Genomic DNA, 20,674 nt, shown 5'->3' on the forward strand with positions numbered 1-20,674 from the left:
GCGATGCCCGTCAAGCATTTGACGATAAAATTGCAGAGGCTCGGATAACTTTCACTCGTAAATTTGACAAACTTACAAATGATGTAGACATAAAAATGTCTGACATAACAGCGTCTACAAATAAAAAATTTGATGCTATGTCAAACATAACAGCGACTACAATGAAAAAGTATGATGTACTGGAAGAGAGAGTTGAAGTTTTGGAGAAAAGCCATAAAGTCAGGCCATCAGGTGGAGTGGGATATCCAGGACTGAACATTGATCCAAATATTAGAATAATAGAACCAAAACCAAAAGCAACAGATGACGTATTAATTGAACCAACATGGTGAATAGTGAAGTGGAATAGCCTGCCTGGGCAGGGCCTGATTAAGTTAGGTTAGGAAAAAAAATGTGTATTTGAAAAATTAATAATGAAAGTTATCAACAAGTATTATTATATATATTTCAATGTCCCTGAAGTGGCATTAGTGATGTACTCGAATTCTGACTTGACATGTTCCCAACTGTTAAAATTTGAAAAAAAAAATTTAATTTGAAAAAAAAAAAAGCAAATTTGAAAAAAAATTTTTGAAATTTGAAAATAAATTTTAAAATTAAAAAAAAAATATTTTTTCTCAAGATTACAACCCATTCTTTTCTCGAAAAATATCGATCCTGCGAAAAAATTAATGGAGACCAAATTTGTTGGAAATTGAATTCTCTACAACTTTTGTCATTACTATTTTTCGTGTAAAATTGAAAATAAGTGTAATAAATTCAATATTACATAATGAGATTACAACCCGTTCTTTTCTCGAAAAATATCGATCCTGCGAAAAAACCGGGATTTGAACCACTAATATCAATATTTTACTTTTTCTATGAATTATCAAAGGTTTATAATTAAAAAAAAATTTTGATCGTCAAGATTCGGAATTTTTCTCAAGATTACAACCCATTCTTTTCTCGAAAAATATCGATCCTGCGAAAAAATTAATGGAGACCAAATTTGTTGGAAATTGAATTCTCTACAACTTTTGTCATTACTATTTTTCGTGTAAAATTGAAAATAAGTGTAATAAATTTAATATTACATAATGAGATTACAACCCGTTCTTTTCTCGAAAAATATCAATCCTGCGAAAAAATTGATAGAGACCAAATTTGTTGGAAATTAAATTCTCTACAACTTTTGTCATTACCATTTTTCGTGTAAAATTGAAAATAAGTGTAATAAATTTAATATTACATAATGAGATTACAACCCGTTCTTTTCTCGAAAAATATCAATCCTGCGAAAAAAATAATAGAGACCAAATTTGTTGGAAATTAAATTCTCTACAACTTTTGTCATTACTATTTTTCGTGTTAAATTGAAAATAAGTGTAATAAATTCAATATTACATAATGAGATTACAACCCGTTCTTTTCTTGAAAAATATCAATCCTGCGAAAAAATTAATAAAGACCAAATTTGTTGGAAATTGAATTCTCTACAACTTTTGTCATTACCATTTTTCGTGTAAAACTGAAAATAAGTGTAATAAATTTAATATTACATAATGAGATTACAACCCGTTCTTTTCTCGAAAAATATCAATCCTGCGAAAAAATTGATAGAGACCAAATTTGTTGGAAATTAAATTCTCTACAACTTTTGTCATTACTATTTTTCGTGTTAAATTGAAAATAAGTGTAATAAATTCAATATTACATAATGAGATTACAACCCGTTCTTTTCTCGAAAAATATCAATCCTGCGAAAAAAATAATAGAGACCAAATTTGTTGGAAATTAAATTCTCTACAACTTTTGTCATTACTATTTTTCGTGTAAAATTGAAAATAAGTGTAATAAATTCAATATTATAATAATGAGATTCCACCACTCATTTCTCAAAAAATATCGATTCTACATACACACTGAACATTAAATACCCCCATTATTGATTTTAATAATATAGATTTACAAAAAATAAAGATTTTTTTCTCCAGTCACAATTCAAGTAGATGATCAATGCCGGTTCTATGACTGAGGATGACCAATGCCGGTTCTATGACTAAAAATTTTTAATTTTATGTTTCATTAAAAAAAAATTTAACAACACACTGTAGTCCCCGCCCACTCTCCTCCACTTTTAGCCCCGCCCCCTTCCCACCATTGCTCGCCTCACCCCACAATTGCGCATGCGCGCCCCCACCTCACTCCCACCACTCCCACTTCTGCCTACACCCTGAGGAGCACACTTCTCGGCATTCAGTACGACAAGTCTTCTCATCGAGTGCAGTCCAGCTACAGCAATCTACTACAACACCAGTCTAATACAGCAGTCTTCTACAGTCTACAACAAGCGAATTTTGAGTAAGTTATCAATGTTACTTTTTCATAACAACTAACTTTGTATTACATTTTCAGAATGGAAAACTACACGCAGGAAATCGACAACGCTGTGGCATCGATCATACCTGTGGATGTTGAGGTGGAGCGACCAGGCAGCCCTGACATGTTCGAGGGAGACGAGGTGGCGATGGTCCAAGAGGTGAAGGCTTCAACTTCGGGTGGTGTGCAGCGGCCACGCAGCCCTGTCTCATTTCAGGAAGACAGGGTTGTTAACAAAGCCAAGCGGCAATCTGCAGCTAAGGTTGGTCCTATTCAAAGGTATAGGAGTAAATGCAATAGGACTAACCCTTATGCAGGTAGTTGGTCGACCGCCAAAAGGAATCCTCCGAGACGTCCCACACCGCTCGCATTGACAGTGGAAAGACGGAGGGCATATAAGCCGGTGCCGAGGGTGCCATCTCCAGGTGAAATCCTCACCCAATTTGCATTATCAGCGATGTTGACACCCATGGAACTCACACCGGTGCCTGATCCTGCCATGGAGGTCGTGCCACCAGTGTCGAAGCCTGCCGGGGAGATCGCGCCACAAGTGCCACCAGTGCCGGAGCCTTTCGGAGAGGTTAACCCCCAGGAGATGGAAACTTTCCTACAGAGGTGTAGGGATGTTGCACTTGCTTCACGAAATAGTGAGGCCGCGTTGGCTAGCATTTCCCGGGAGGAGAATGAAATTGCTAGCCAACGGCGCGAGTTGTTAATGAGGATGGCCGAGCTAGATCGAAGGACTGCAGCTCTGAAGGAAAGGCGGAAGGCAGAGACCTCTTCGATAGAGCTCAATAATGAACTAAAAATATTTATAAAGAAATTTTTGAATAAAGGGAAATAGTTTTTAGGTCAACTAGGATAGTTTTAGGATAATTAGGTAGCATGGTAGTTTTAGGTTTGTAATTATAATTTTAGGAATAAAAAACAAAAAAAAAAAATGAAAAAAGAAGTGAAATAAAGGGTGTACATTGTTTTGGTTTGGTACACATTGAACAATGCGATGGTTGGAGCATTTTTCTTCACTTCGTCTTTTCATTATTTTTCTTTTTTTCCACTTTCAATTCCAAGTTCTTTCATCCCCACTCCTCCCCACTCCCTTTCAAAAGTATAAAAGTAGGAATTATCTGTTGGAATATTCAGTTGATCAGCCACCTTCAACATGGAACCTGATTCAACTACTGAGCCGTACAGTGACCCAGCGCATCAACATCCTTACTGGGCTTCTATCCATGAAGGATTCGTGGACTCCACAACGGCACCTCATGACATTCCCTTCGAATTCATGAATAATGACTACAGGGTGCAGGTTCAGCATGTCACTGGGAGTGATGAAGCTGACTTATCGGACGGGGATTATCCGGATCCCTACCAATGGGATGACGAATGGGGTGACCCACCGCCTGTAGACATCACAGATGAGGATGACGACGACGACGACGATGACGCTGGCGACATCAGACTTCCACCATCCCCAATCCTTATCGAGGACAGTCCTCCGCCATCTCCTATCCTAATTGATGACGATGATGTCCTAAATTCCGACGACGATATGTAATCGTTTCCCTGTTTCTCCCACCCTTTCCTTTCCTTTCCTTTCCTTTCCTTCCACGGAGTACACACTTTTTTGGTTGGTGTACACGAGGCACTGCGAGGCTGGGGCAGTGTCTTCCTCCCTCTCTCTTATTAGTTTTTCATAATAATCACTTAGAATTTCTCATAATAATCGCTCAGAGTTTCATGAAGATCGTCATTTTTAATGTTTTCGAATCTCAAACACTGTTCTACATTTACACTTCACCCCCTCCGTTTTATTTCTTCCAATATAAATATAGTATCAATCCCAGTTCTACATCATTCTTCCACAATGTCGATTGCTGATTCCACCACCGAACCGATGAGTGTACCAGAGTCTTCTATGATGAGTACAGGACCCATCCAGGTACATGAAATAGATTCTACGTTTGATCATTTCAGTACAACCTTCGCAGAAATGCTGCAACGCATCTACGATCTTCCTGATGATTTCCCGGAACGTATGCAAGAGGAAGTAGATGAGTTAGACGATCTACAGGATAACGAGCTAGATGATCATGCGGACGACATAATTAGTATATCATCTGATTCAGATGAATCTGATGAATATGAGGACGACATCATCAGTATATCATCAGATACAGATGATTCAGATGATGACACCATCATGATTGTTTCTGATGATGAAGAGCGTTAGTCCATACCATTGTATGGATTAATAGGAAAAACAGCCCTTTTAAGGGCTACAATTAAAGACAATAAACAACTATTTTCAGAGCTATCATTATACTTTCAATCAGAAATAGGTTAACACTATAGTCAAAACTTATGTGAAAGTATCATCATCCAACTCTGTAGTACTCATCATTATATTCAATGATTGAGAAAATATCAACTTCGACTTTTCAGTCAAAGTAGTACTCATCATATACACAGATATTCGATGATAAACCAAATCCTAACTTCGACTTTTTAGTCAAAGTAGTCATTTATCACATAATCTGTGAATTCTACTACTACCGTTTGTGTGAATAATGTAGCCCTGAAAAGGGCTGTTGTTTTTTTTTTGACCAGTAGGTCCACGGTTATTGTGCCACAGGTTGGACATTATTACATATAATACATGTAGATACTCGGGTGAAGTTTGTTAGTGGCCTCTCGCAAGCTTCACACCAATTTTGTCCCATTTCCATAATTGAGACAGTGTTGTGGGTGTTGACATGGGCATACCACCCTCCATTATTGTTTCTATGCGAATAAAACCGAAAGCAGCACCAGCATAGTTTTTTGTTCTCTCCATCTATTGTGCTGATCAATACGTATGCATCCATTGCACAATACAAATCCAAGGGATCTTCCAATGTCTCACTGACATTGAGCGTTCGCATACCGATCCTCAAAGCACCATCGCCTTCAGTTGTGTCAGCTTCTATCCCTTCATCATCTCCTTCTTCATCCATGACCCTCTCAAACTCCATCACGTCATCATCTTCGTCGCTTTGGTTGGCCTCGTTTTCAACTTCGTCTATCTCATCTTCATCGACTCCAACATCTTCTGCTTCAACTATCACTTCCTCTAGCGGAACATTGACATCATCATCATCTGATTCGTCTATCCAATTGTTTTCATCAACAGCAGATATTCTATTTAATGCAGCATTTATTTTTGCAGAATTCATCTTGTTGTTGTTTGCTCACAGTTGTAGAGAGTGAATGAATGAACTTCAGGATCGCAAGTCGACTTATACGATTGAATAGGAAACGGAAGTGGTACGACTCCCACCTATCACTTGACTCGTTTTAAGTGGGAGAGAAGGATATGGCATCTCTAGTCGATGAAAGAGTGGGCTAGTTGACGAAAGAGCGCATGCGCTAGTTTATTTTCTTCTATAAAAGGTGAAGTATCAGTAACATCATCACCTTTCCTATCCACATTCTATTGCTATCACATATCATTCCTCCAAACCTAAATAATCATTATCATGAGCTCCATGCCACTATTGATTGCTGAAGATGGTTCACCACTTGTTGATATCGATCACACTAATTTTGAAAATATTCCAGTATTACATTTACAGTCTCAAGACTCGATAAGTGATTTTGATATTAGCGACTTCGTTAACTTCGCAGATGTGCCGGAACCAATTCAACAAATTATCGTTGAAACTCCAATCATTTCACAATCATCATCATCCAAACACCCTTCATCTACCCCCCTCTTGGTGTTGATAAAAAATCCAGAACTATCAAAAGGAAGGTTAATAATGCATCTTCATCGATTGTCACTGAGTTGAAAGAAAAAAAACAATCGAAAAGTGGTTTGCAGGAGAAAAAGCCCACAACGAAAAGTGACAGATCGAAGAGGAAGACAAAATGTGAATCCAAAGAAATGAAGGGTGATTTGATGACTGAATCGCTATCTTCTTTCACTCCATTACTTCGGTTTGGAGATATGAAAAAGAAAGCGAAATGCCGTCTTGTAAAGGCGCAAAAGGCTATTGCTGAACATGAAAAGAGTGAGCAAGCTATTAGTGTCAATAAGGACACTCTTCAAGCATTAGATGCTAAGATTGCATTAGCGAAAATTGAATTGGCTAACATGAGCAAAGAAGCAGATGAACTACGTTCAAAAATCATGAAAGATGACAAATTCAATCAACGTTCGAGAATGCAAGCACAGGCAGAGCTTGAGGAGTCGACTCGACTTTATGAGACGGCATTATCAGTGAGAGATAATTGGCGAAAAGAGTTGGAGAAAGCATTTCAAAGTGACAGCGATTAGTTTTGGGAATGGTATTGTGTTCTCAATATTGTGAGTTGAAAAAAATTTTAAGCGGGAATGGAGTATACAATTAATTTGGTTTGGTATACACAGAACATTGCGAATGGTTGGGGCAATGTTTACCGCTGCAATATTTTTTCAATTCACTTACATATAATTGAAATGAAAACAATAATGAACTTTAACATTACTTTATTCATAAATACATTATTAGATACATTTAAAGCATATTTGATTCATCAATCCAAGAATTCTGTTCACTAGGAAGTCCTAACCACTTTACATATACTTTATTTTTCCTTTTCTTCAGCACTTTCTCGATCAGATATACATCAGGATTTTCGGTTCGCAATAACTCTTCTTCGTAAAAACATCCTCTAATAGGTTGTTCATTCATATCTTCAAGATTATAGGTTGCGGGAAAAGTTTTATTGATTTTAACAATCTTGAAGAGTTCCGTGGTAAAGTTCGCAGTGTAAGACTTTTCAAAAATATTTTTGTATTTGCTTATTCGTACAATATCATTCAATCGGAATTTGGGTTTACTTTGTTTTTTTCCAACTCCATTGATACCTTTGAATATCAATCTTGTTGATGGATCAACATTAATGGGTGCCATACCTATTGTACGATGAACTTTATTGTTATATCTACTAGTTATAGTTGGAAGAATATCAAGCCATTTGTGGTGACCTCTCATCGAAAATTCCTTATAGAGCCACCCCTTTATTGTACGAATCACTCTTTCTGCTATAGCTGCCTTCTTTGTGCTAAATGTTGAATAATGATTGATATTATATTCTCGCATGAGAGATGAGAAGCTTTTATTGAAAAATTCTTTCCCTTGATCGCTTTGTATGTGTTTGGGGGAGTATTTGGCTTCTTTCAGTACATGTTTCATTGCATTAGTTACTGTACTACCTGTTTTATCTTTAACTGCTACAGTCCACAGATATTTGGAGTAACAATCTATCACTACAAGTATATATCGGTATCCTTCATTACTTTTTGCATAAGGTTGCAGTTCAGCTAAATCTATTTGCCATAGATCTGCAAAACCTTTGATGGTGGTTATTCTTCTACGAAAATTACGTCTTGCAGGTTTATGTAATTCATTAACAACTTGTCGTTTGACATCACTTATTTCATTAGTCATTCTATTTCAATATGATTAAAGAGAAAATGTGATAATGTTACTGCATTGAATGATGATGTGACAGTGATCATTACATGTGAATATGTTAATATATTATACCTTCTTCACGTAATTCTTCAATTATTGAAATTATTTCATTGTCATGTCCTGTATGACCAGCTGACTTTGAAGCTACCAATAATCGTAGGCGAGCAACTAACTCTTTCGGTGAATTCCAGTACACATAATTCACAGGTTTAGAATTATATATTTTCTCCATTTTCACTCGTTTGAGTGCTCCACCAATTTTACTTCTACTTCTTATTGGATATTGTCGTGAGTCTAATAGAGGTTTGATAACTTCACGAAATTTTTTAGAATTTGTATTTTTAAAACCATTCTTCTGATGATATTGTTTATATGGAGCATTCGTTATTTTCAATATTTTGGAATATACTTGACGAGTTTCTTTATTATCAACATCTCGTGGATTCTTCAAAAAGATCATATCATACAATTCTGGACTACCTGCGCATTCATATTTTTTCACTTTATTAGCATCCCAAAATGAAATGTTTCCATCTTTGAAATACACCACTAGACTTCCCATTTTCAGCTTTTGTGTAATAGGATCCATACGTACGCCAAATGTTCCATCATATGCTGGATTTCTAGATTTTACATTATTCAAATGTTTCATCAAAACATCTTCACCACTTTCATTCATATCAGGTGAGGTGTCAGGATCCGAGGAATCGATGTGGGACGATGATGGTGTTTCGAATAGAGTTGTTCTCATATCGTCTTGAAGTGTGCTCGTGTCACTATTCACAGATGATACACTAGCAAAAGATTGTTTTCTTCCTATTGGAGTACTCATGGGATAATTTGAAGTAGATTGAACAGTTCCATGATTTGGTGATAACACTGGTGATTTAGAAGTAGCGTTTGATGATAAAACATTCAATGGTTTCATTATGGGCTCATACAATCTTTCAAGTGTCGTACGATTTTCAATATTATCATTCTTGATAGAGTTGAATTTCTGCCTGACAGCTTCTGTTGTCTCTACTAGTTGACGTTTCAAATTCATTTCATTGTTTTTATTTTCAGAATCTTTTTTTGTATTCATAATGCCCTTTTTTAAATTATCGCCTAATTCGCTGATGAAGTGACCTCTACAATATTCAGTGATCGAATAAGTGTAAAAAACAAGATCATGGGTATATAAAACTATCGAATCCTTTGCGATATCTACCTTCATCTATTTTTCTATCCTTATCAATGACTAGAAATCCATATTGGTCCTCCCAGCATTTAACACACATCAATTGGAATTGTTTGAATGTTACATCGGGTGAAACATGATCTGAATAAATGTGATGTAAATTCGTCTCATCTTGTTTGAACATTAAAATGAAATTGGTATTGTCACGCACTAACTGTTTGGGTACCCGTGAATATGTCTGTGCTAGATAAAAACAATCAACATCCTTATGACGTCCCATACAGAAATATGATCTAATAATATCTTGCTTTTCACATATCACATCATCGAAAATGAAAACAGAATTAGGCTTAGCGTCGGAGGGTTCCACTATTTCTGCATTATTGCTGAATGTATAAAAACCTAATCCTTTTATAGGTTCCAAAACACTTCGCAAGTACTGATATTTAGGTTGATTGAGTGATTTCGAATAGAGATACACATTTCTAAATCTCAGTCCTTGTGGATGTGTTAATAGTGATATCATTGCATTCGTCTTTCCACAATTTGAAGGTCCTATAATGAGTCCTCGAACTGATGATGGAAGTAGTGGACCATGTCTGAATACCCTTTGTCCATTCAATCCACAACCAAATTTCTCATCTAGATTATCTACAGCAAACTTTTCTTTCTGTTTTACAATGCGCATCGTGCCGTGGTTGGAGACTATATAAATGTTATTAGCTTATTCATTTCAATGTGTACCATCAAACGATACGGACGTATTGAAAGTGATCGTAAAATTAAAAGAGGTTGTGGTTTTGTTAATGATTTAATAAACAAACTTCCTTTCGAATTACATCTACCCGGAGGTTATCAATACTGTGGACCGGGTACAAAATTGAAACAACGTTTAGCTCGTAACGACCCTGGAATCAATAAATTAGATATTGAATGCAAAAAACACGATATTCAATATTCTAAGCATCCATCCGATCTTGCAGCAAGACATTTAGCCGACAAAGAACTTGAATACAGCGCTTGGGATAGGGTTAAATCGAAGGACGCGAGTATTGGGGAAAGAGCAGCTGCATTACTTGTCACCAACATTATGAAAGCGAAAAGACATATGGGCATGGGTTGTAGTACCAATAAGAAAAAATGTAAGAGGAAACAAACGAAGAAAAATAAAATTAAAAAAGTTGCATTTGGTGCTGGGATAGTCCATAAAGTGCGAAATGTATTGAAGAAAGCTGGTGGGAATCAATTTGTGACGAATAATAGCAAAAAAGCTATTACTGTGGCATTGCAGGCGGCACGTAAATACCTTAAAGCTGCCGGTGGAAAGAAGAAAATCCGCACACCACGCATAATTCCTGTTCCCAAGATCGGTGGACTTTTACCATTGATACCAATTTTTGCTGGACTATCCGCACTAGGAAGTTTGGCGGGAGCCGCTGCTGGTATTACCAAGGCCGTGAATTCGGCAAAAGCCAGCAGAGCGGCTTTAATGGAAGCCAATCGTCACAATAAAACCATGGAGGCTGTAGCATTAGGCAAACGCGGAAGTGGAATATATCTCAAACCATACCGTAAAGGTTTAGGACTATATTTAAAACCATACAAAGCCACAAACAAAACAAAAAACTAATTGAACCCCTACCTCAGAGGCCTCTTACTGATCACGATCTCAGTTATTATGCACAAAAAATGAAAATTCCACATTTTCGTGGTGTTTTTATGCGTGATAGATTACCATCTTCAGGTCCAAAACAAAACGAGACAGCTATTGTTAATTTAGATGGAATAAGTGGACCAGGAACACATTGGGTGGCATATAAAAAATGTGGGAAAGAAGTCACATATTTCGATAGTTTTGGAGATCTACCCCCACCATTGGAATTGACTCGATTCTTTCGAAAATGTTCGAATGTAAAAATCAAATATAACTATGATCGACAACAGAAATTTAATACAGTTCTCTGTGGTCACTTGTGCTTGCAGTTTCTCTCTAAATAATTTTCCAAATAAAAATGGATTCAACACCAAAACTGGATCGGGAGGCTATCAAGGGAATGGGGTTTTCACTTAGAATGTTTTCAAAATATGGTACCTTGAAAAAAATGGATAAAGTGATGCTTGCAAATATGCCTAAGGAAGTGATACTTGCATGTGTTGCACATGAGATTGCATATGTTTGGGAAAAGTTGCCTAAGCATCTGCAAGATGACATCGATATAATGAAACATAGATATTGTTATGAGCACCACCACCACGATCAAAATTCAGAATCGGATGTTAATGACGGTCCTATACCTCGGAAATCTATGTGTTGTATTTGTAATATAGAGGATGTGAATATTGGTATCAATAAAAATGATACTTATTACAATACAACACCTTCCAAAAAGTGTAAATTGTCTCAAATGTGCTGTTGCTGTGTACAATAATAAATTGAAATGTGTTTCAAAATATTCATCAGTCATGTCACGAAAGTTCGAGCTACAAGCTGTCGGGACAAGTGTCTTGAGTGCGGATTTTTTTCCACCAATTGAATTGGATAGGAACAGTCGTTATGGATTAGGACTTTTGGGATTCTATGGATGCAATACAATCAATAATATAACTGAAGCTAATAACTTAGTTAGTTTTAGAATCAGTAATGACAACTCATCGATACCCCAAAAGTTGACAATTGAAATTCCATGTGGTGCTTATGAAATAGAAGAGATCAATGCCGTCATACAGAAACATATCATGTTCAGATTGTTTCATGATAAAAAACCAAATGATGTCGTTGCAGATGATATTTTCTATCTACACGCCAATAATAATACATTCAAATGTGAAATGCGATCCAAATATGAAATTGATCTGACACATCCAAATTCAATAGCAGAAATGATGGGGTTCGCTCATGAAATATTTCCACCAAATCAGATACATGAATCATCATTACCAATAAACATTACAACTGTGAGACTTATCCGCTTAGATTGCAATATAATATCTGGTTCATATATAAATGGTGAAGAATCCCACATTCTTTTCTCATTCGATATTGATGTTGAACCTGGCTACAATCTCACTAAAGAACCACACAGTATTATATATATGCCTGTCAGTCCAGAAGGTCGTCAATTGATTCACAACATTACAGTGCGTATTTTGGATGAAAAAAATAACCTTATCGATTTTGGAAGTGAAGAAGAGATTTTCATTATTTTGGAATTGAAGAAAATCGAATAACTGTTGTTATGGGTTTCATTTATAATAGACAAAATCGCATTGAACAATCCCAAACGAGTTGCACTATCAAAAAGAAAGGTGTGCATAAAAAGAAGCTCATTCCACAAGTGTATGCTAAACAGTTAGCACATAACGCTCTGTCTGTGAGTGATCTTAAATTTTTGAAATCGATTGGATTGAAAGTGAGAAAATAACAATGGTGCTCGAAACAAACAATGAAAAGTTGAATATATTCAATGAACCAGTGCTCGATCATTCTCTCATAAGTTTACATGAGCACACATATAAGCCCTATGGATCACCGCTATTCAGGAATTCGGATGAAATCAGAATTGCAATCAATAATCAAGATGTTATACTAGATATTGCCGAGAGCTTCATTTACATAGAAGGTAAATTCACCCCCAAAGATGTAGCGAAAACATGCTATCTCTCGAATAATGCAATTGCATTTCTCTTTGACGAAATTCGTTATGAAATGGGTGGTGAACAAGTGGCTGTTGTTAGAAAACCTGGGATAACATCTACAATGAAAACCATGATATCATTTGGACAATCTTATGCTAACACATTATTGACATCTGGTTGGGGACTTTCACAATTGAAGCAAGATATCTTGGATACAAACAGTCATGTTTTTAGTGGAAAACTACCACTGAAATATTTGATGGGTTTTGCTGAAGATTACAACAAAAGTATCTTGAATGCCAAACAGGAATTGATTTTGATTATCGCTCGATCATTCAAAAACTCATATATAGGTGAGGTTGATGCTGATTTGGAAATAAATAAAATCGAATGGAAAATAAGACATATTGTACCAGATGATAAACACAAGCTCAAACTTTTGAGTAGAATAAACAAAAGCGGTCTGAATGCCAAAATCAAGTTGGCGTATCGTATGTGGGACCTCTATGAACTACCATCATTACGTGGGACTTCTTCAGACATATGGGCCATCAAAACAACTAACGCATTGGAAACTCCTCGTTTTGTCATCATCGCATTCCAAAGTACTACCACATCTGAAGATAGAACACAGGATATTACAAAATTCACAACTGCTGATATCAATAGTATTCGAGTATACTTGAATTCTGAAGTTTATCCATATGAGCGTTGGAATTTGAATTTCGATAAAAAACTTGATGCTCCTGCTTATTATGCTTTTGAGAGTTTCCAGCGAAGTTATTATGATAAAGATATGAGTGAACCTCTGATGGACATTGGACAATTTAGAGAGAATCCACTATTCGTCATCGATTGTTCTCATCAACCGAATGCAACAAAATCATCAACTATTGATATAAAGATTGAGTTTGAGACGAGGAAGACCAAGTTTCCAGACAACACTAAAGTATATGCATTAATTTTGCATGATACAGTTTTAACATACAATGCATTGGATGGTTCAGTTCATAGCAGATATTGACACTTTTTTTTCACTCTATCATGTACTGTTTCATGATCTTTTTTTTTATTTGTAACTGACTTATATCATGTATTGTATTTTATATCATATTTATTGTTTTGTAATCATTTTCTATTGTATTTCATGAGATTTAAATAAATAAAACATGAAAATAATACAAAGTTTTTTATTTGACATTATTTATGATTTACAGGAACATACAGACTATCTAAAATAACTTCTTCCTCATAATCATCATTTTCGCGACCATCTTCAATTTCCTCTCGATTTTCATCATTCAATTCAAAGTGATGAATAATCCATTCTGGCAAGTATGGTTGGAGGCTATACAGGAATCTTCTTAGGTTCAGTTCAATCATAACATCACAAAGTTGCCACAATTCCAATTCATTATCCAAAAATTTGTTACAAACTTCTGCACCACTCCAATAGTTCTCAGCATCACGAAGGCATAATTCGATTTGTTTTTCATCATAGCATACACTCATATCATAATTGCTTGCATGTTCGGCTCCATCACCCAACACCTTCAATTTAGACGACAAATGTTGAACCGATGATTTGAGATCTACAACATCGACCCAATCTTGACTTGCGTACTGCATCCACATCTTTAAATGGTGGAACTGAAATTGAATAAAAAAAACAATAAGCAACCTCCAATTTTTCAGTGATATAATACTCACATTCCCATTTTACTTGTAGTTACAAAGTGAGTGTATTCAACTAAGTTAGTAATGTTTATATTTCCATATAATTATTATCATCTAATATATGAATATTATAAAACAATAAGAAATTCATTATAATTACTATTATTATTCAATCATATTGAATTTGACTAGAGTTAGCGTTTTCACACCAAAAAAACTTCGTAAGCTATGACCTAAAGAAATTCACTATAAATTATTACTATTATTATTCAATTATATTGAATTTGACTAGAGATCGCGTTTTCATGCCAGCAAAACTTTGTTGGCTCTGTCCTAAATACATCATCGTATATTTACCACCTGATGAGTTGATACAAGATATATCGTCATCACTGAATTGCAACGAAATACGTTTTGGTAGCCATGTTTTAAATAATTTATCATTGCTCACATCTTGCAAAGTTAATAAAATTGATTTACCAAATCGTGTAGAATAAGTTGACATATTTTTAATTATGAACACTTCATCAATTGGCAATGATGATAAGGCCTTTTGCTCTACTATTTCAACCTCCTGTACAATCAAATTATTAATTTTATTCAAGTCTACTTTTGAAACGGACATGATGAAAATATATACGAAAATATAAACAATTTCCAACAGACAAATACACTCACCGTCTTCCTTCTATTACGAACTGAATAACACTCTACCAATTGCTAACTGCTGCAGATATATTCGTCTACTGATTTCATAGTGTGCCAGGCATTTCTTTTATATTAAACAGTGTGAGTCACCCCCACCATGAAACCGTGAAAGATTCACATTGCTAGTTGCTATCCACTAGAGATGCCTGACGTCACAGCCAAGCCCATCTCCCAACTTGATGCGATAACAGTTGCCGGTACGAGCAAGCAGTGGTCGTTGCGGTCTCGGAGAGGGTAGACGCTAGGCAAACGGTCCTCGGCTGCCGTTGTGTCACCATCGATAGCGGGGCTAGAGCGAACCTTCATCGCTTCGGGAGAAGTGAGGACAGACCGATGAATACGCATTACTCTGCCACACGTCGTGGAGTGAACATGTCGCTCTCTAGCCGTTGAACGGTTATTGCTGTGACGTCACTCCACTACTAACTTGGTGCCCTAACACCGATGGAGCATTTATTACTTGGAGGATCTTCGAAGTATGCAGACGTATGTTTGTACATAGACAAACAAGCACATGATGAAACCCTGTACCGTGCATTCTCCTACACACACACACACACATAAACACACAAAATCTCATATGAAAAAAAAAATCTGAACGATCCATGCACCAGACACTTCAAGGTCACAACGCCTTGACTTCACTGCACAACAAAAAAACTTCACCAAACAACAACCAATAAAAAAAGCAATTAATACGTCATAGTGGTGGGGGGAGGCCGAGAATCAGCTGTAAACAACTACTCCCCTTTTAAATCATAATATTCATTAATTTAATAAAGAAAATTCCTGAAGCTTTTGTGTAGTTACGAAACTCAGGTTAAGAATCATTATTTGCTCAAACATTCGAAAAGTGTTGTGCATCAATCCTATTGAACACAATAAAAAATATCATGAGCTATTTTACTTCTTTGATTAACGACTTGTTTATTTTGTGATTTTTTATTTTACAAAATAAAGGAGTCGTCTATCAAAAAAGTAAAATCAGCAAGTCGAGCAACATTGATGACAATGTATTACAGATTACAAGTGAAATATGATACAGTAGCCCTGAAGCTGATGTTTAATAAAGAATGTGCTAAAGTCAGAATCATACCTAACTATATCAAATACAAACTATGCGTTGAAAATGAAGTCATCTCCAGAATCCGACACAAAATCGACAACATATGACCGGAAGAACACATCAAGACCAATTACGAATAATAATAATAATAATAATAATATGTTTATTCATCAACAACATTGAGTTTGTACAGTTTATAACAGAAATCAAGTGTGAAGAAATAAACACAAGAACAGTCATGAGGAAATATATCCGCACATGGCTATAGTTCTGGCTATAACTCCTGGACAATTTTCAAGTCAAATGGGCCTTAATTAGTTGAAGACGATTCTGTCCATTGATAGACTGTTATTTTGTAATATGTCCACGCACGTAGGCACGAAGGGAAGACAAGGACGCGCGCGCAGGCAGCCAGGGGTCCAGAGTCGAGACTCGCAAGATGGATGCGGAACAGCGTCACTCGTAGAATAAGACGAAATTGTTTATCAATAATTCATTAAAAGTATAATACAGTCCACTCACATCTTTTCACAGTTTGTTCATGTTCATCAAAGTTATATATATAAAATTAATATATAAGTACTTTTTGATCATTCCCATATTGATTTCAATTTAAGAGCCACCGGTAGACAGCTGTTTCAGCCTATTGGGTATCGTCAGTATGGGGCAGGCGGTCCTCGATTGAAGACAACATGAGAAAAAAAACCAAGAAAGTACCTTTAAAAATAGCTGCGTAAACGCAAGCGAAACATAAGTGGAACCACCTATTGGTGTGACACCCAAGTCAACTTGCCAAGTTTTTATGTCAGTGTTGGTGGTTTGACCAATCAACCGACAACTGCGTCAGTATCGCCTGCCCGGTACTGACGATGCCCAATAGGCTCAAACAGCTGTCTACCGGTGACTCTTAGATTGAAATCAATATGGGAATGATCAAAAAGTACTTATCTATTCATTTTTTCATTCTCATCGAATTATTTTCCAGCAGCTTGACTGCTGATCATAGCTTTCCGCAACATGTCACGGATCTAGCAGAGCACTGCCTTAAAAACACCTATTTCATATTTGACAACCAGATCTATAAACAGGTAGAGGGAGCTCCGATGGGTTCCTCCCTATCGCCCGTGATCGCAAACCTGTTCATGATGCACTTCGAGAAAAAAGCACTTAACAACGCTCGCCTCAAAGCAACCCTGTGGAAAAGATATGTAGACGACATATTCATCATCTGGCCCCACGGAAAACAAGAACTAGACCGGTTTGTGACCTACCTGAACAACATCCATCCTCGCATCCAGTTCACTACCGAAAGAGAGGAGAATAGGCAGCTACCTTTCCTATACCTACTTATAACACGAAAACCAACTGGCAACTTGGGTTATACAGTTTACCGAAAACCCACACACACCAACCGCTACCTACAAGCAGCATCACACCACCACCCTACCCAGCTACAATCCGTAGCCAACATGTTAATATCCCGCAGTTTCCGCCTAACAGAACCAACAAACAGGGCAACAGAATTGAGGGAGACAACAAAGGCTCTGCGACAAAATGGCTACGGACCAAAGATCATTCAAAAGGCCATCGACAGACAAAGAAGAACCAAAAAACATCCATTAGATCGACAGAAGATTCTCCACACGACAGACAATCTGTGACACTACCTTATGTCAAAGGTGTGACCAACAAAATCGGGAGAATACTAAGACGTAAAAACATCCGGACAACCTACAAACCACACAAAACGATATCCAGTTGGCTGCCCAGACCGAAAGAGAGAATTTTCCTAGAAAACCAAGGAGTATATAGCATCACATGCGAGGACTGTGGTCAACAATATATCGGTCAGACCAACAGACGTATATCTGCCAGAACCCAGGAGCACAAAAACTTGATAAGAACAAAACAAACCTCCTCTGCCCTCTTTCAACACCATCTACAAACATGTCACAAGATTGATTTTGAGTCCACAAAACAGATAGCACAGGTGCAAAACCCAAGAATTCGACAAATCAGAGAAGCTATCGAAATCGAAAAGCGAGGCCTCATCAACAAAAGGGATGACTCACTAAACATCCCAAGGATTTAGAAAACAATAATTAAAAACAACCACCAAAGACAACCACAAATTGATAATGAACCATCGCAGGTAGGAGAAGCCATTAACAACCCTCAGGTAGAAAAACAGGTAGGAGAACCGCCAAAAGCCATCAACAACCCTCAGGTGGAAAAACAGGTAACAAAATCCATACAACTTACGCAAGCGAAACCATATAAAAACACCACAAGACGAACCTAACATCAGTTACACCTCTCGAAGCGAAGCAGTAACTCGTCTTGATAATGCCATCTGAGATGATGGCGAAACGTCGACTATCGAATAGTACACAACGGATGAACAGCCGGAAAAACAACACATCATATTCTACCATCCGTGAAAACCTACATTGTAATATATATATATATATATATATATATATATATATATATATATATATATATATATATATATATATATATATATATATATATATATATATATATATATATATATATATATATATATGCATAAGGCCAAAGTTTTATTTGGATTGATTTTCAGTTCATGATTCTCCGAGTACAGAAATGTTTTGTGCAAATCTGTATTTATATTGGTCACGCAAGTTTCTGTATCGGTGTTATGAGAATACAAATATAGTATATTATCTGCGTATAGATGTACTTGTCAATGTGATAAAAATGTGGGATAATAAAAAGTAAACACTAAAAACATCAAGGGTCCTAAAATACTTCCCTGCGGTACACCTGAGACTGTTTCTTTTAGTAATCATCCAGTTTGACCCTCTGTGATCGGTCTGTGAGATGGCTGGTCATCCATTTAAGAGAAATGTCATCGAATCCTATAAACTTGAGCTTGCTGATGAGTGAATCGAAATTAACTAAATCGGAAGCTTTAATTTGATCAAGCAGTACCAAAATGGTGACTTTTGATTGATCTCTGAATCTCGCAAGATAGTCGATTACTTTCAAGAGGGCAGTCTGTGTTCCATGTTTTTCGCGAAACCCAGACTGCTCGAACGGCAGTATTAGATTTTCTTCAAGAAAAGCTCTTATTTGACGGGAAACATTTTTCTCAAATACTTTAGAGATTGAGGGCAGAATGCTGATAGGGCGTAGGTCACTGAACGTGGTAGGTGCATTCTTTTTCGGAATTGTAATATTAGCAACCTTCCAAACATCTGGAAAGATACCCTGTCTGAAGGACTCGTTTATGTTTAACTTCATCAATACAGTGTGGTATCACTGAAGAAATCATCTTGATATTTATATTGTCATTACCTTAAGCATTAGATTTTATTTGTTTGATAGCAGTCAAAATATCATCATCACATATATCGGTGAGGGAAAAGTTCATAGGAGCGTTCAATTCATTATTGTAGAATGAAAGAGTGTCATCATTTACTATTGAATGTCCAGCCACGTCTAAAAAATAGTCATTGATTTTTTCAGGTCCACTTAGTTCAATTGGCAGGCTATTGGTTTGCGAGGATGATTTTGTAGTAACACCCCAATCTGTAAGATTTCTTCATGTAATTTTTGAATTGTTTCTATTTTTGTTGAAAACAAATTTTATATATGCTATTTTTTCACGTTTTATTGCGTCATTGACGAAGTTGCGTAAAGTTACATAGTACTGCCTAGCGGCTGCTGTCTTTTCTTTTAGATATTTGGCATAAGCTCTAAAACGTTCAACATTTAATTTCTTAATGCATGAACCAGTTTCGAAAAAAATTACAAAAGTAATAGAGGGACAAAAGGCCTTTCAAATGATTTATCACTCTAGTCCCCATGTCATTGAAAAAAAAGGGGGGTATTTGCTTACCGCAGGGGGATGAAGTTTCGGGTATGATTTCCGTATTAGAATCATTCCCCTATAAATGAAAATTAACGTGTTCTTTGAAATGTTCGCCCGTTTCTGACTTACAGGGGGAAAAATTTTCTTTGGAACGCCCTGTATAATGGTGTCTATGCATCTTCATCAAAAATCAAAAGCATATTGACATTGATATAAATTTTACGTTGAATGCTTTGGTGTTGGACAGATCTGATTGGTTCCGGATAAATGATACCTTGGGTGATAGATAATTGGTACGATGGACAGCGAGGACATTGCTGTCAAGTTTATTCCTATCAGATGCCAAAGGATGCATTTCATTCAGATGCTAGAGAATGCATTTATATCCAACTCGTTTTCTACTTCTCCTGAAATATGCTTTTTGAACTATTCAAAACATTTTCACATAATCATTTCAGGACTAGAATTTCCGAAGCATCTGAGTGCCCACATTTGCATGTGTCATGCTAACAAATCCAACTCCTCTTGCCAGGGTACTATGTTCACTTCCTGGAAATTTCTTTTCTGGTAATGAGCTCCATTAGCAATTTCACTCTTCAAATATTTTCATCTCATTGGTGTCATCTTCACACCCACATAACTTTGCTGTTATCGATGATGCGTACTTCAAGTAGAAATTTCATATA

The 20,674-nt window shown here is 36.4% G+C and overlaps 1 protein-coding gene and 1 long non-coding RNA gene across 2 annotated transcripts; one reads left to right on the forward strand and one right to left on the reverse strand.

Moving 5' to 3' along the window:
- Positions 1-2,083: 2,083 nt before the first annotated feature.
- On the forward strand, positions 2,084-3,342 carry LOC141480906 (uncharacterized). Its single transcript, XM_074171644.1, has 2 exons — positions 2,084-2,343; positions 2,398-3,342. The coding sequence occupies exon 2, from the start codon at positions 2,399-2,401 to the stop codon at positions 3,203-3,205; it is 807 nt and encodes a 268-aa protein (XP_074027745.1). The 5' UTR covers positions 2,084-2,343; position 2,398; the 3' UTR covers positions 3,206-3,342.
- Positions 3,343-13,854: 10,512 nt separating this feature from the next.
- On the reverse strand, positions 13,855-15,802 carry LOC141480907 (uncharacterized). Its single transcript, XR_012464623.1, has 2 exons — positions 14,389-15,802; positions 13,855-14,328 (listed from the first exon to the last, which is right to left on the reverse strand). It is a non-coding gene; the product is annotated as an uncharacterized lncRNA (long non-coding RNA).
- Between the last annotated feature and the right edge of the window lie 4,872 nt (positions 15,803-20,674).

The sequence above is a fragment of the Leptinotarsa decemlineata genome, unplaced genomic scaffold, assembly GCF_025532065.1.
Source record: "Leptinotarsa decemlineata unplaced genomic scaffold, Ldec_3_MD MMD2_tig00000026_RagTag_RagTag, whole genome shotgun sequence".
Classification (NCBI taxonomy): domain Eukaryota; kingdom Metazoa; phylum Arthropoda; class Insecta; order Coleoptera; family Chrysomelidae; genus Leptinotarsa; species Leptinotarsa decemlineata.

Bases quoted from the DNA above. Each gene is read 5' to 3' on its own strand.
- LOC141480906 (XM_074171644.1), top strand. From the start codon at position 2,399: ATGGAAAACTACACGCAGGAAATCGACAACGCTGTGGCATCGATCATA.